Source organism: Danio rerio, chromosome 16 (assembly GCF_052040795.2).
Source record: "Danio rerio strain M-AB ecotype USA chromosome 16, GRCz13ab, whole genome shotgun sequence".
In the NCBI taxonomy this organism is placed as follows: Eukaryota; Metazoa; Chordata; class Actinopteri; order Cypriniformes; family Danionidae; genus Danio; species Danio rerio.
The window spans coordinates 56,879,394-56,894,159 of NC_141036.1; the positions used below are offsets into that span (position 1 = coordinate 56,879,394).

At 37.3% G+C, this 14,766-nt stretch overlaps 1 protein-coding gene and 1 long non-coding RNA gene across 2 annotated transcripts in view; both read left to right on the forward strand.

Annotated features, from left to right (window-relative positions):
• Nucleotides 1-10,833, forward strand: part of LOC137487230 (uncharacterized) — a gene marked incomplete at its 5' end in the record, with an annotated part of 37,534 nt that extends 26,701 nt beyond the window's left edge. Inside the window, 4 exon segments of the mRNA NM_001441603.1 lie at nt 3,445-3,783; nt 6,496-6,732; nt 9,557-9,656; nt 10,486-10,833. Of these exon segments, the coding sequence (NP_001428532.1) occupies nt 3,445-3,783; nt 6,496-6,732; nt 9,557-9,656; nt 10,486-10,549 (740 nt within the window). The 3' untranslated portion in view covers nt 10,550-10,833.
• Nucleotides 10,834-13,359: 2,526 nt separating this feature from the next.
• Nucleotides 13,360-14,241, forward strand: LOC147840457 (uncharacterized). Its single transcript, XR_015512299.1, has 2 exons — nt 13,360-13,443; nt 13,988-14,241. It is a non-coding gene; the product is annotated as an uncharacterized LOC147840457 (long non-coding RNA).
• The last annotated feature ends 525 nt before the right edge of the window (nt 14,242-14,766 follow it).

Here is a 14,766-nt window from a genome sequence, read left to right on the forward strand (position 1 = left end):
GAACTGCTATTTCAACATTTATATTAACAATAAAAAAAAGTTTCTCGAGCATAAAATAACTCCAATATTCGTCTTTATAGTTTTTTTTTTAAGTTTTTTTCTTCCATTGATTTTTCTTTCCTATTTAACCTTACCAGTTATTTGTAACCATGTAGCCTACAGTTAGATCAGCTAGTATTTAATACATACTTTATTATAAATTGAACTATTATTGGATGAGCGGGTTATCCCTGCCCACCATTACAACATGCTTCTCATGCATCACGTCAGATAAACAGCAGTCAGAGACTGACACGAATAAAGCAGAGATCCAAAAATACCAAGTAAGGTGAATATTATTCAAGCCTTTCTGCTACAATAAGTCACGCTCGAATGTCTGTTGTGTTTGTTGAAGCGTCCTTGTTTATATTTGTACTGACACTATGCAGCTGTGTTGATTCCAGTGGTTATGAATTATATTGTCTCTATTACAAACATGCTGTTTTAAAAACGTTTTAAACTTGTAAAACTCATTCTCGAGCTGTAGATGATCACGGAGAGTTGAACAGATCTTTAAACCCCAGTTTCTTTGCAAATTCTGTTCTATGTTTATATGCATTACTATGGAGACATGTTAATACGCGACTGTCAGTCAATTTGGTGGGCAGGGAAAACTGCACTGCCACGTCAGGTTGCAGTGAGCCTCAAAATCCCTGGGATTTGGATTCTATTTTAATGTCAAGATTTTTTTTCTCTATATTACAAACATGCTCTGTTTTAAAAACGTTGGAAAAGTTATTTTTGATGTGCAGCTGATCACAGAGAGTGTTTTAGCAAATCCTGTTCTGTGGATATGTTTATACACGTTGGGCTGACCTTAAACAGACCCCCTAGTTTTTCGCGATTTCCACATTATTTGTGCTTTACATGTATGGCTGGTATTGTTCATGAAATCGATAAACGATTTCGTTAAACTCTTTCCCTGCAGTTATCGAGCGATAACCAAAACACTTCTCAGCGAAGATTTTTACGGCAATCCGTGTTTTAGGTGTATCACAGTAGGGGAAGCCCTAGCGCATTTTCCGAGTACGCTACTGTACATGTCAGATGCTGAAATCTGAGAGAGAGAAAGAGTTTGTGCATAAAAATTATACAGCCTTTCTTTGGCTTAATCCCTATTGTTTTAGATCTGTTTTAGATCTTGTCTTGAGTAGAGACCATAATTAAGAAGCTTTATTTTTGTGATGTGTCGTTGTCATTGTGTCAGATTGCACACCTAACATAGTAGATTACCTAATATGGTAAATAAAATATAATATTATATTTATGTTTTAGTCGCAAAATTGTCCGCAAATGTCTGGGAATTACCGCCACAAAATCAGTAATTTTTTATTATTAAAAAATAAATAAAATTTTACACAAAAAGTGAAAAACTAGGGGGTCTGCTTAAAGAGCACCTATAATGGAAAAATCAACTTTTGTTAGCTGATTGTGATTTTGGAATTGATTTTGAGGCCCACTGCAACCTGACGTAGAAGTGCGGTATCCCCGCCCACCAAATTAATTGACAAGTGTAATGTTTCTATAATATCATGTATAAACAGAATTTATTTTAATTTTTTTTGCAAATAAACTGGGATTAAACTATCTGTTCCAACTCTCTGTGATTTTATAAGTTTAAAACATTATATATATCAGAGTGTGTTGTAATTCTTAACCGTTTCAATCACCACGGTGCATGGTGTCAGTAAACGTGTATTTGTGTGAGACTCATCATTTCATAAAGGCTTGAATAAACTCCACCACAAATACAGCAAATAAACTTACTTGGTATTTTTGACTAACTAGCTGTATTTCAGCTTCATCTGTGTCTGTCTCTATCACTGACTGCTGTTTATCTGATGTAACGCATGATGAGAAGCAGACATGCACCTTAAACTCTAAAAGATATGGATGTAGTATCCGTGACATCCCCCATAGGTTTCTGAAGAGCGCAAATTAAGCTATAAATAGGAGTGGCCAACCATCGCCACTTTGTTCGCACGTCATCGCTTCAACTGGGGGATACCAAATAAGGGCATAGAGGCGGAGCATGAGCAGAGCCACAGACGCCTGCTAGCATTTTGCTTAGACTTAATTCTTTATTACCTGCGACTCGTTTGTGTTTTGACCACATGTGCTTGGTTGTATACTATATCAATAAAGTGTTTAGTCTTTTAAAAACACTGCTGTAATACATTGAGCCACTAAGCATTGTTCTTATGACATTTTTCTACAGGAGGAAAACGCGAATACCATCCAAACACTTTAGATAGAGTCTGTGTTAGTAAATTGCAAGACTATTGATGAAGTCCAGCATAACACAGTATGACAACGCTTCAGATGACTGTTCTAGAGCCTTTTTAAAAAAAAATTAAAAAGTAAAAATAGATAATATCATATAAAAATAAAATAAAAATAAAAAACTTAAAAATTGTTAATAAAAATAATAATAAACAAAAATAAATAAAATTATATAAACAAAATAGATTTATTTAAAAACCTTTTTTAAATGATTGACTTACATTTTTTATATATATTTTATTGTTTAACCATAACATTTAATCACATAAAAACCTTTTTAAATTATTACCTAAAAGTTAAATATTTAAAAATAAATGTAACATTGTTATATCCAAATATTATATTTTTGAATGATTATCAATCTATAATAATCAATCTGGCAGATTCTGGAGTACATTACAGCTCTAAAGATAATTATAAATGATAAATTATGCTAAATAAAACAAATACATTTATAGAGATGGTGTATAAGTATACCTAGGAAATGGAGACCAAGTGAATGGTTTGTGAGCACAATTAAGTGCACGCAGCATGCCATATAGTTAATATAGTAATATAATTACTTAATATAGTTTAATATAAAAGAAACAGATGAGTTATAAAAACATTCACCCCCCTCACAGTTGTCATGAAGGGTAGTATTAGCTTTATGAACCAAAATCGTTCTTTGTAGCAGGCTGTAAACAGCTTTTTTTTCTGCTGTAGTTGGTCATTCTAACAGTGGGCTCAACTGAAATTTGCTCTATTATAGAGCCAGGACTAGCCAAATTTCCACGAATGGCAGTTTCAGTTACTTCCGTATGGGCTTCACGAGAAAGATCGAAATGGTGCCGCTTGACATGCATGTGGGAACAATGAGCGAGGAGCATTTAACAGCTACACTGTACTCAGACACCAAAATGAGCAGATTCTGGAGGCTATAATAAATAATCTGATGGTGTTTTGAGCTGAAACTTTACAGACACATACTAGAGAAACAAAAGGCTTATCTTAAATCTTGTAAAAGGGGTAAAATAGGTGCCCTTTAAAAAAAATTAGGATCTAAGTAAATCTAATTAATATTTTTTTAGCATTGTGTAATAATAATGCGTGTGTGTAATGTTGTGTGTTTTACATGTGCAGGTCTGTGGAGCGCTAAGTGTTTGTCTGTTCACTTCTCGAACCCTCAGCCTGTGTATGTGATCAGAGGTCAGCATCTGCTCCTACAGGCTCAAATCCAGCGGCTGGACACTGAACACGTGTTTAAAGTCATCTGGGAGAGAAGTGAAAAGGCTTCTGGGAAAAGATCAACGCTGGCTGAGTTTCCTCTGAAAGAGTCTGACGGACGAGTGAGTTTGGAGAATCAGGGAGCGACGCTGCGGATCAGAGATTATCAGTCAGCAGACGCCGGACTTTACACTGTTACTGTCACTGATACTGCTGGACAGAGACGATTCGCACAGACGACCGTTCAGGAATATCGTAAGATCATTCAACATCCATGCATTTTATTATAGTCTCCTTTACATTAAAATGATGATTAACATTTATTTAAAAATATTTTATATATTAAATACATATTATATTATCTAATTGTATTCATTAATTTATATTTATTATTATTCATTCAAAATATAATATTTGGATATAACAATGTTACATTTTTAAATGTTTAACTTTTAGGTAATAATTTAAAAAGGTTTTTATGTGATTAAATGTTGTGTTTAAACAATAAAAAATATCTAAAAAATTTAAGTCAATCAATTAAAAAAGGTTTTTAAATAAATTTATTTTGTTTATATAATTTTATTTATTTTAATTTATTTTATAATTTTTATTAACAATTTTTTTTATTTTTATTTTATTTTTATATGATATTATCTATTTTTACTTTTTTTACATTTTTTAATCTATTTTATTATTTTTTATTAATAATTCAGTTTTTATTTTGATATTATAATATTAACTAGCTTAATTTTAAAATATTTTAATTACATTTTATTAACATATAATTATATTAATTTGATTATTTTTATTTTGTTTAAATAATTGTATTACTATAACCAAATTTTATCTATTTACAATAATTTATTTTTAATTAAAAGGGTTTTTTAATTTTAGTTAATTATTTAAAAATGACAATAATAATAGTATCTAATTTAATTTATTTATATTTACTATTATTTTTTAATTAAACAATTTATTTAATGTTTTTAATAGTTTAAATAATAATAATAATAATATGTATTTTATTTTAAATGATATTAATATATTTTATGAATTATGTACTATTATTTTTAACATAAGTTATTTTATGCATTTTATTTCATTTATTTATTTGTTTTAATACAACTACTGATAATAATAGTAATTATTATTATCATCATTATTATTATATTTAGTTCATTTTTATATTTACTTACAATTATTTTTGATTTATTGTTATTTATTTATCCCATTTTACTTATTTAATTCAGCCTGAGCTACTAAAAACTAAGACTCAACAGACAAACTGTTTAGTTATTTTTTTATTTCGTGGGCCTTTATACAATATAATGTGAATTGTTTTAAAGCAGATTTTCACAGATAAACAAGGAAATAATAATCCATGATGAAAATTCAACTCTGTACAGTCGTATTATTCAGTCCAAACAATAGTGTCATTATTCAGCTACAGTAAATATGAGTAATTGAATTCAATATTCAGCTCTAATCATGGTAGATTATTTCAGTCATTTTTATAAACACAAAATCAACTTTTAATATGAAATACTGCAAACAAAATGTCATTAATAGTTCTCATAATGAAAGCCCTCTCATGAATTACCCATATAATAATTAAAAAATATTATATAAAAGTATAGTTAAGATTTAGTATACACTCACTGGCCACTTTATTAGGTACAACTTACTAGTACCGGGTTGGACCCCCTTTTGCCTTCAGAACTGCCTTAATCCTTCATGACACAGATTCAACAGTACTGGAAATATTCCTCAGAGATTTTGCTCCATATTGACATGATAGCATCACACAGTTGCTGCTGATTTGTCAGCTGCACATCCATGATGCGGATCTCCCATTCCACCACATCCCAAAGCTGCTCTATTGGATTGAGGTCTGGTGACTGTGGAGGCCATTTGAGTACAGTGAACTCTTTGTCATGTTCAAGAAACCAGTCTGAGATGATTGAGCTTTATGGTGTGTTATCCTGCTGGAAGTAGCCATCAGAAGATAAGTACACTGTGGTCATAAAGGTATGGACATGGTCAGCAACAATACTCAGGCAGGCTGTGGTGTTGACCTGATGCTCAATTGGTACTAATGGGCCCAAAGTGTGCCAAGAGAATCTCCCCCACACCATTACACCACCACCACCACCAGCCTGAACTGTTGATAAAAGGCAGAATGGATTCATGCTTTCATGTTGTTAATGCCAAATTCTGACCCGACCACCCGAATGTGGCAGCAAAAATGGAGACTCAGAGCAGGCAACGTTTCTCCAATCTTCTATAGTCCAGTTTTGGTGAGCCTATGTGAATTGTAGCCTCAGTTTTCCGGTTCTTAGCTGACAGGAGTGGCACCCGGTGTGGTCTTCTGCTGCTGTAGCCCATCTGCCTCAAGGTTGGACGTGTTGTGTGTTCAGAGATGCTCTTCTGCAGACCTCGGTTGTAACGAGTGCTTGTTTGAGCTACTGTTGCCTTTCTATCAGCTGGAACCAGTCTGGCCATTCTCCTCTCTCCTCCGGCATCAACAAGGCATTTGCACCCACAGCACTGCCGCTCACTGGATATTTTCTCCTTTTCGGACCATTCTCTGTAAACCCTATTGATGGTTGTGCGTGAAAATCCCAGTAGATCAGAAGTTTCTGAAATACTCAGGCCAGCCAGTCTGACACCAACAACCATGCCACGGTTACTTCCTCATTCTGATACTCGGTTTTAACTGCAGCAGAATTATCTTGACCATGTCTACATGCCTAAATGCATTGAGCTGCTGCCATTTGATTGGTTGATTAAAAATTAGCATTAACAAGCAGTTAGACGGGTGTACCTAATAAAGTGGCCAGTGAGTGTATATGGAAAAAGCAGAAGTACTGGTCATACAAATGTTTATTCTTCTAATTTATCCAGCCAAGTCAACATAAGTAAGGCTGTTCTCTCTGTGTGTGTGTGTGTGTGTGTGTGTGTTTTCAGTGGCTGTGCATCACGTGTCGGTGATGTTGAATGTGTCTCACTCTATCCTGCACTGTATGGAGTCGTGGGGAACCGAGCCGTCCTACACGTGGCTTCATGACAGTGTTCCGCTGACGGAGAAACTGGGTCGTGTTTCCAGTGATGGAGCGTCTCTGCAGGTCTCGGGCAGCTTCTGTGGACGCTTCACCTGCGTGGTGAGCAACAGACTGGGCCACAGTTCAGCCTCATACACCGCAGGTACGGCAACACACATTTAGCCTGCACTGTGCCGCAGATAAAGCATCAAATATTAGTTATGAAAAATCATACATACAGGAAGTACAGTTGAAGTCAATGTTTGATTTTTTTTTTTCCTAATACTCACCGGCCACTTTATTAGGTAGACCTTATGCCAAGTTCAGACCGTGATTTTATCCCCGATTTTGACTAGCCGACAGATTTTGAGAAATCGCCGACAAATGCCTGAAATCACAGGCAAATCAGTGCTCGTGACAATCACACAGTATAAACTATCAAAGAGGCGATCTGAGAGAATCACAGATGAGTCGCTGATGACTGGGAGATATTTGGCGTGCTGAATATCTGAGGCTGTCGGTGATTCAAATCATGCCGTGTGAAATTAGTTTTGACTGAAAATAACATCGGTGATTGCCAACAGCCAATAAGAGAGCAGCATCCACTTGTGTGTGTACCTGCAGGCCAGCGGGAGGCTGGGGGAGAAGTTCAAAGCGCTCATTTACAGTTTATTAGGACCCTAGAAATGAAGGAAAACTAGTCAAGGTTTGACAGCAGCACACGTGTCTGTTTGACGTTTTATACAGAAAGTTAAAAAGAAAGTTTAGGAGAAATTGCTCATTCCCTTCAACCCCAGGTGAGCAAATATGCACATTTTCGACCCCATTAAAGGCTTCTTTCTCATTATGTAGTTAATAACAAAAGATATACACGTGTTTTTGGCTGTGAGACGTAGTTTGGACGAAGTTGTCGGCGATTCTTTCTATTGTAAAGTCATGAAATGTGAATGTCCATGTCGCAGATCCATCTTGCAGTGTAAACAAAGCAGCGACAAAACGCTAGCCAAGATAGTCATGCAGTGTGAAAACATCCCGTGACATGACTACTTTGTAAATCATGCAGTCTGAACTCGGCATTACTAGTACCGGGTTGGACCTCAACCAGTCTGGCCATTCTACTCTGAACTTTGGCATTAACAAGGCATTTGCGCCCACAGAACTGCCGCTCACTGGATATTTTCTCTTTTTCAGGCCATTCTCTGTAAACCCTAGAGATGGTTGTGCGTGAAAATCCCAGTAGATCAACAGTTTCTGAAAAACTCAGACCAGCCCGTCTGGCACTAAGAACCATGTCATGTTTAAAGTCACTTAAATCCCCTTTCTTCCCCATTCTGATGCTCGGTTTTAACTGCAGCAGATCGTCTTGACCATGTCTACATGCATTAAGTTGCTGCCATGTGATTGGCTGATTAAAAATTTGCTTTAACGAGCAGTTGGACAGGTGTACCTAATAAAGTGGCCGGTGAGTATATATATTTATTTATATATATATATTCCAAGTCTTGTTTGATGGAGTGAGGAATTTATTTTAGTTTATTTCCTATTTTTATATTTCCTATTTCTGTTAATCAGTATATTTGCTGTTGTTATATTTGCTTCAATTGTCTACAGAACAAATCACTGTTATACAATGACTTGTGTGGGTTTATGGGTTGCATAATTAACTAAACTTGCCTGGTTATCCTAATTGAATAGTAGCAACTTACAAAATAACTTTATATACATAATAGTAAAATGAATGCACTAAATAGCACTCAAAAATATATACGTCTATAATTTTTCTCACAGCAAGGCTGATGGCCCTTTCACACGGGGCGTCAGCGTCAATGCTTCCCATTTACTTTGAATAGGTGACATCAAGCATTGCTGAACTGAATTATGGGTCTGTCATTACCGATTCAGTGGCGTCGCTCACTGCAGAAGTTGGGAATTCCTCAACTTTTCAAGCACCAACAGAAGCATCAGCCAATCAGATCGCAGTATACACATTCCCCAGCTCAGACAGTAGCCGATTGAGGACTTCATTGGCTGACACTGCTATGACGATCATCCTCAGTCAAGCGTTGACGCTGAAGCCCCGTGTGAATCGGGTGTAATAATTTGGACTTCAGCTGTGTGTGCATACAGAGGCTGGATAATGAAACTGAAAGTCCTGGTTTTACTAGTTTGATGTACGGCCTCCTTTTGTGGCCAGTACAGCATCAGTTGGTCTTGGGAATGACAGATTCAAGTCCTGCACAGCGGCCAGAGGGATTTTGAAGCATTCTTCTTGCAGGATAGTGGCCAGGTCACTACATGATGCTGGTGGAGGAAAACATTTCCTGACTCGCTCCTCCAAAACACCCGTGACTCAATAATATTAGGTTCAGGATACTGTGCAGCCCATGGGAGATGTTCAACTTCACATACAAGTTCATTAAACCACTCTGCCGGCAGTCTTGCTGTGTGTGTTGGTGCATTATCATCCTGATACATGGCAGCGCCTTCAGGATACAATGTTTGACCCATTGGGTCACATGATCCTCCAGTAGTCTTTAGCAGTGACTACTCATCTAGAACGAGTACTAGGCTGAGGGAATGCCATGATATTGCAGCCGAAACCATCACTGATGCACCGCCATGCTTCACTCTGGGCATCATCAGTCTGGGTGGGACGCTTCTTTGGGGCTTCTCCACACTGTAACTCCCCCAGATGTGGGAAAGACAACGAAGGTGGACTCAGAGAACAATACATGCTTCACATTGTCCACAGCCCAAGAGTTTTGCTGCTGGCACCATGGAAATGGATGTTTGGTATTGGCACAAGTGACCAAAGGTTTGGCTGTAGCAGCCCGGTCATGTGTATTGAACTCTATAATGTTGTGTGCATTTCATATTTGCATTTACACATGCACCAAATGTGTATTTAAGAGAAATGCACCACCTGTTGAGCTGATAAATGACCCAAAATGTTAAATGCAGTGTGTGTGTGTGTGTGTGTGTTTTAGAGCCGTGTGATAATTCAAACCGGAGTACGACGACTGCTATTGTGCTTCTGCTGCACTTGCTGACCGTAGTAGCTGCATCTCTGGCCTTTATACTGTGGAGGTGTGTTACCATCTGCATCACTGTCATTGTTTGTGTTCACTTTTTGAGTCTAGCTTTATTTCTTAAATATTTCAATGTAAATTTTTCGTTTTGAAGATCGCTACATGCAAACCAACTGAAAAAAATAATAAATAAATTAAAAATTTAATAATTATATTTAAATATTTTAAATATAGTTATAAATTCTGTGAGGTAATACAGACTATAAACTATAAATAAGCTGTTACATATATTATTATGCATCATAATTATATTTTAAAATTAATAATAATTATAGATATAAATTCTGTCAGGTAATACAGACTAAAAACTACAAATAAATACATATATTAATGTTCATCATAATTATATGTTAATATTATGAATATATAGTTATGAATAGTCTGGTAATAGAGATGATTCATTTTCAAAAGTTTACATATATTAATATTCATCAATTATATTTTAGTGTTAATAATAATTATAGTTATAAATTCTGTCAGGTAATACAGATTATTAATAAATGGTTGGGTATATTATTCACATTAAATATTTTACATTTATAAATAAATATAGTAATAAATTCTGTCACATTATTATTAATTATAAACAGAATTGTCATAATATAAATTCAGAACTAATAAGTGCAGCTCTCTTTATCTCATCATACATTTTTATTACATTTTTTAATTAATTTTGTTTCAATATATTCATATTTTTTATCTGCCAGTATAGTTGTACTACAATACATATTTAATAATCCATACAATAAACACAACTCCGTTTCAGCGTTGCTCTGTTTCTGGATTTCGGTTTTGATCAGTTTTCTGGTATCTTCTGTCTACTTCAGGAGACGCAGACATGGAGCGAACAGACCACAGAGACTGAGAGAACCCTATGAAGAGCACCTGTGAGCCTCGCGCTGATCTCAGACCTGCCAATCTGACGAAAATAACACCACTAATCAACCGTTTCTGTGTATTATTGCACATTTCTAGAAGATATTTATAATATTAGTGTATTTATATAGCACATCAGGGGGTTTAGCTAATACATTGCATTCTCAAACACTAGATTCTGATTGGTCGGATGTGACATTCTGGTGTTAATATGATCATCAACAAACTCAGTGTTTTTTGTTATTATTAAAATTACAGCATTTTTGTTATTATTTACATTAAAAATGTAAAATCGGAAATCTTTTCAATTTATTAGTAAGTAAATACACAGATATTTACAGTGTTTTTTATTTTCGGAGCCTAATTTTGCCTTGTGAGTTCAAGTTTGTGCCCATAATTCTTGCACTGTTGTTGATCCTAAAATATTCTAATAGTAAATGATAAATAATCTGGATCGGAGAGAAGTGAGGAGGCTGAAAGCTGGCCCAGTTTCTCCTTGATCTGACATTACAGATGAGGAAAGTGAGGGTCTTCTGGACGGTAATCAGTCTAAACCACATCTGCATCACATTTGCATAATGAGCTCTTTTGTATTCCATAATTATGAGGTCAAAATTCCACAAGTTCACAAATGGGAAAGACGTGGAAAGAATCACAAGGAGTGAGTTTACATCTCGCAAATCTGATTTTACTGCTCTGAATTCTGAGTTTCTGTCCTCAATTTATGACTTACACTCACCGGCCACTTTATTAGGTACACCTTACTAGTACTAGGTTGACCACTTTTGCCTTCAGAACTGCCTTAATCCTTCAAGGCATAGATTCAACAAAGGTACCGGAAATATTCCTCAGAGATATTGCTCCATATTGACATGATAGCATCACGCAGTTGTCCATGATGTGAATCTCCGGTTCCACCGCATCCTAATGGTGCTCTATTGGATTGATGTCTGGTGACTGTGGAGGCCATTTGAGAACAGTGAACTCATTGTCATGTTCAAGAAACCAGTCTGAGATGATTCACGCTTTATGACATGGTGCGTTATCCTGCTGGAAGTAGCCATCAGAAGATGAGTACACTGTGGTCATAGAGGGATGGACATGGTCAGCAACAATACTCAGGCAGGCTGTGGCGTTGACACGATACTCAATTGGTACTAATGGGCCCAAAGTGTGCCAAGAAAATATCCCCCACACCATTACACCACCAGCACCAGCCTGAACCGCTGATACAAGGCAGAATGGATCCATACTTCATGTTGTTGATACCAAATTCTGATCTCATCATCTGAATGTTGCAGCAGAAATGGAGACTCATCAGAGCAGACAACGTTTCTTCAATCTTCTATCGTCCAGTTTTGGTGAGTCTGTGTGAATTGTAGCCTCAGTTTCCTGTTCTTAGCTGACAGGAGCGGCACCCGGTGTGGTCTTCTGCTGCTGTAGCCCATCCGCCTCAAGGTTGGACGTGTTGTGTGTTCAGAGATGCTCTTCTGCAGACCTCAGTTGTAACGAGTGCTTGTTTGAGTTACTGTTGCCTTTCTATCAGCTGGAACCAGTCTGGCCATTCTCCTCTCTCCTCTGGCATCAACAAGGCATTTTCGTCCACAGAACTGCCGCTCACTGGATAATTTCTCCTTTTCAGACCATTCTCTGTAATCCCTAAAAAGGGTTGTGCATAAAAATCCCAGTAGATCAGCAGTTTCACCAGTTGTTGGCACCAACAACCATGCCATGTTTAAAGACACTTAAATGACTGAGGGTGCTTTCACACCTACACTTCTGTTTCGGAACGCATCTCGTTTGCCCAGTTAGCGCGGTTCGATTGGCATATGTGAACAGGGCAATCGCGCTCTGTTCCGCCCCAAAGTAATCGCTCCGAGATCGCTTGAATGAGGTGGTCTCGGCTCGATTGAAACAAACCCTGGAGCGGTTCGATTGCAGTGAGAAAGCGATCCGATCCGAGCGCGGTTATATCACTGTGTTTTATGGATATGTAATAGGCTTACGGCTATATGAAGAGAGAATTATGAGTATGGCGGGAAGTTTCGCGAGTCTCCGGATGCCCGCAAACGAGTGATGATCTCCCGGTAATCTCGCGTCTCCCTCCCGGTCCTCAAATAGGCATGGTCGCGCACCCTTCTCACCCCTCCCCACCGCATCTCTCCTCAGACACGTCACGCGCGCACACCCTGTCAATCACCACCAAACCACCACCTCTCCTGACAGCTGCTGGGACGCTGCAAAATAAACCCTGACACTCTGACCAATGTGTGGAGAGTTTACTCGCACGTGACTCGTTTTAGCTCTTTTGGTCCGATTAGAAACTTTGCAGTGTGAAAGCGAACCGCTCCAAGAGCAAAGAGCAACAATGTAACAATTGTATCCTCTGTTTCGGAACAACTGAATCAATTCACATGTGTGAAAGCACCCTTAAATCAGGATGAACTGCAGCAGATCGTTTTTAGTGGCGTCTTCAATAATTGAAAATCCGGCAACAGCAATAATCAAACTCTTGGGAACAACTGTGGTCAGAACCAAAGTTCACATGTCTGTGTTCTCTGAACTCCTCTCAAGCAGTGGACTACTTAATTCTGATTGCTTGCCGCCAACGTTGCCAACTTAGCGATTTTTTTACTAGATTTAGCGACTTTTCAGACACCCCCAGCGACAAATCTAGCCACTTTTTGTGTGTTATTGGAGATTTTTTTTTTAGACTGTCATTTGTCTATACTGTACCGTCCCTACTCTTCTCAACGAGCAGCGTGTGATGCCGCCGGCCCCTCCCCCTCCTCACAGCACTGACAGGCGGCCCAGTCAGTCCTCTAGAGCAGCCTCTCCCACCTGCAGCCCGAGAGCAGATCACCCCTCTGCGTACCGACGACAAATGATTTAGCACAGGCAGTGTGAAGGTATTTCCCTTGTACAGTCCAACCGATCTGCTTCTCCTTTATTTTAACAATTTAATTGGACCAATTCTTTTCTTGTTCACAATCTCAGATATTTTAGTGACAGTTTCTGAACTTGCCTGAGTTTATTACATATGAGAGATTACTGCACATTCACTACACATCTATAATGACATACTGTATTCAAACAGCAATACATTTAGTTAAATAAACATGCATATATAAAGTGTAGTGCAATTATAAATACCCCTTTAGTAACCATAGGCTGTTAAACAGAAACGGTAGAACGTGATGACGTCAGTGATATGCAAAATGACGTATAGAATTACATTCAAACTTTTGGTGACAAAAATACATCTATTTCTGCGTTTATTATATCTCTCGTCCTTGTCCTACATCCAGCATGTCGTTAATCTTACCTTGGTTTATGTTCAAGTCAGTGCACGTTTCTTTTCTCATTCCACAATAGCTTATATTGCCAACATAAACAGCGTAAAATGTCAAGGAGTCCCGGAGGAGCGTTAATCTAGCCTTGATATTCTTCCAGAGGGAGAAAAGCTCCTCCAAGCACCGCTGGAAATTTGCACGCAGCGGCGGTATAGAACTGGAATCCCCGACTTCCCGCCATCTTTCAAGCCGAAGAACTGCAGCCTTACGCGGGGTGAGAGGTGAGATCATGCCGCGGCCGAGCTCCATCTGTCACGGAGAACACAGAGACTCGACACGGATAAAGATGATCAGATATTAGTAACAGACGAAAAATTACTACTGAATGAATGAATAAAGCTCTGGGTCACTTCATCCATCACTGAGACAGCAGTTTTAGATCCACTTAAACCTGCAGACTGTATCTTCAGTGATTTATGCATCAGTATAGTTCATAATGATGGACTCTCATTTCATAATATGGGCTCGTATTGTTAGGGTTGTTCTTGTCATCTAAAATAGTCATCATTTTTGATAAGGTGGCATTGCAATAAAAAGTAAATGATGGAAAGCTGCATCACATGGGGCGAAGAGTTTTTACCTTTCTGTTTTATGTCAAACTACTGATTAAATCATCATGTAAGTTGGAAAACCAAAATGAGAAATGTTGCCAAACTGAAATAAAACACATTCAAGTGACTAAAATTAAAAAAAAAAAAGCTAAATAATAATAAATAAAAATAAAAACTAAAATATAAAAACATCCCACATGGAAAGAACATATGAGGATATATGTGCATATGAAACCTATATGCAGTATATATGCACCTATAAGATAATACATACACTGCTTATATGCATTTACAGTTGAAAGCAGAAGTGTACATACACTATAAAAAG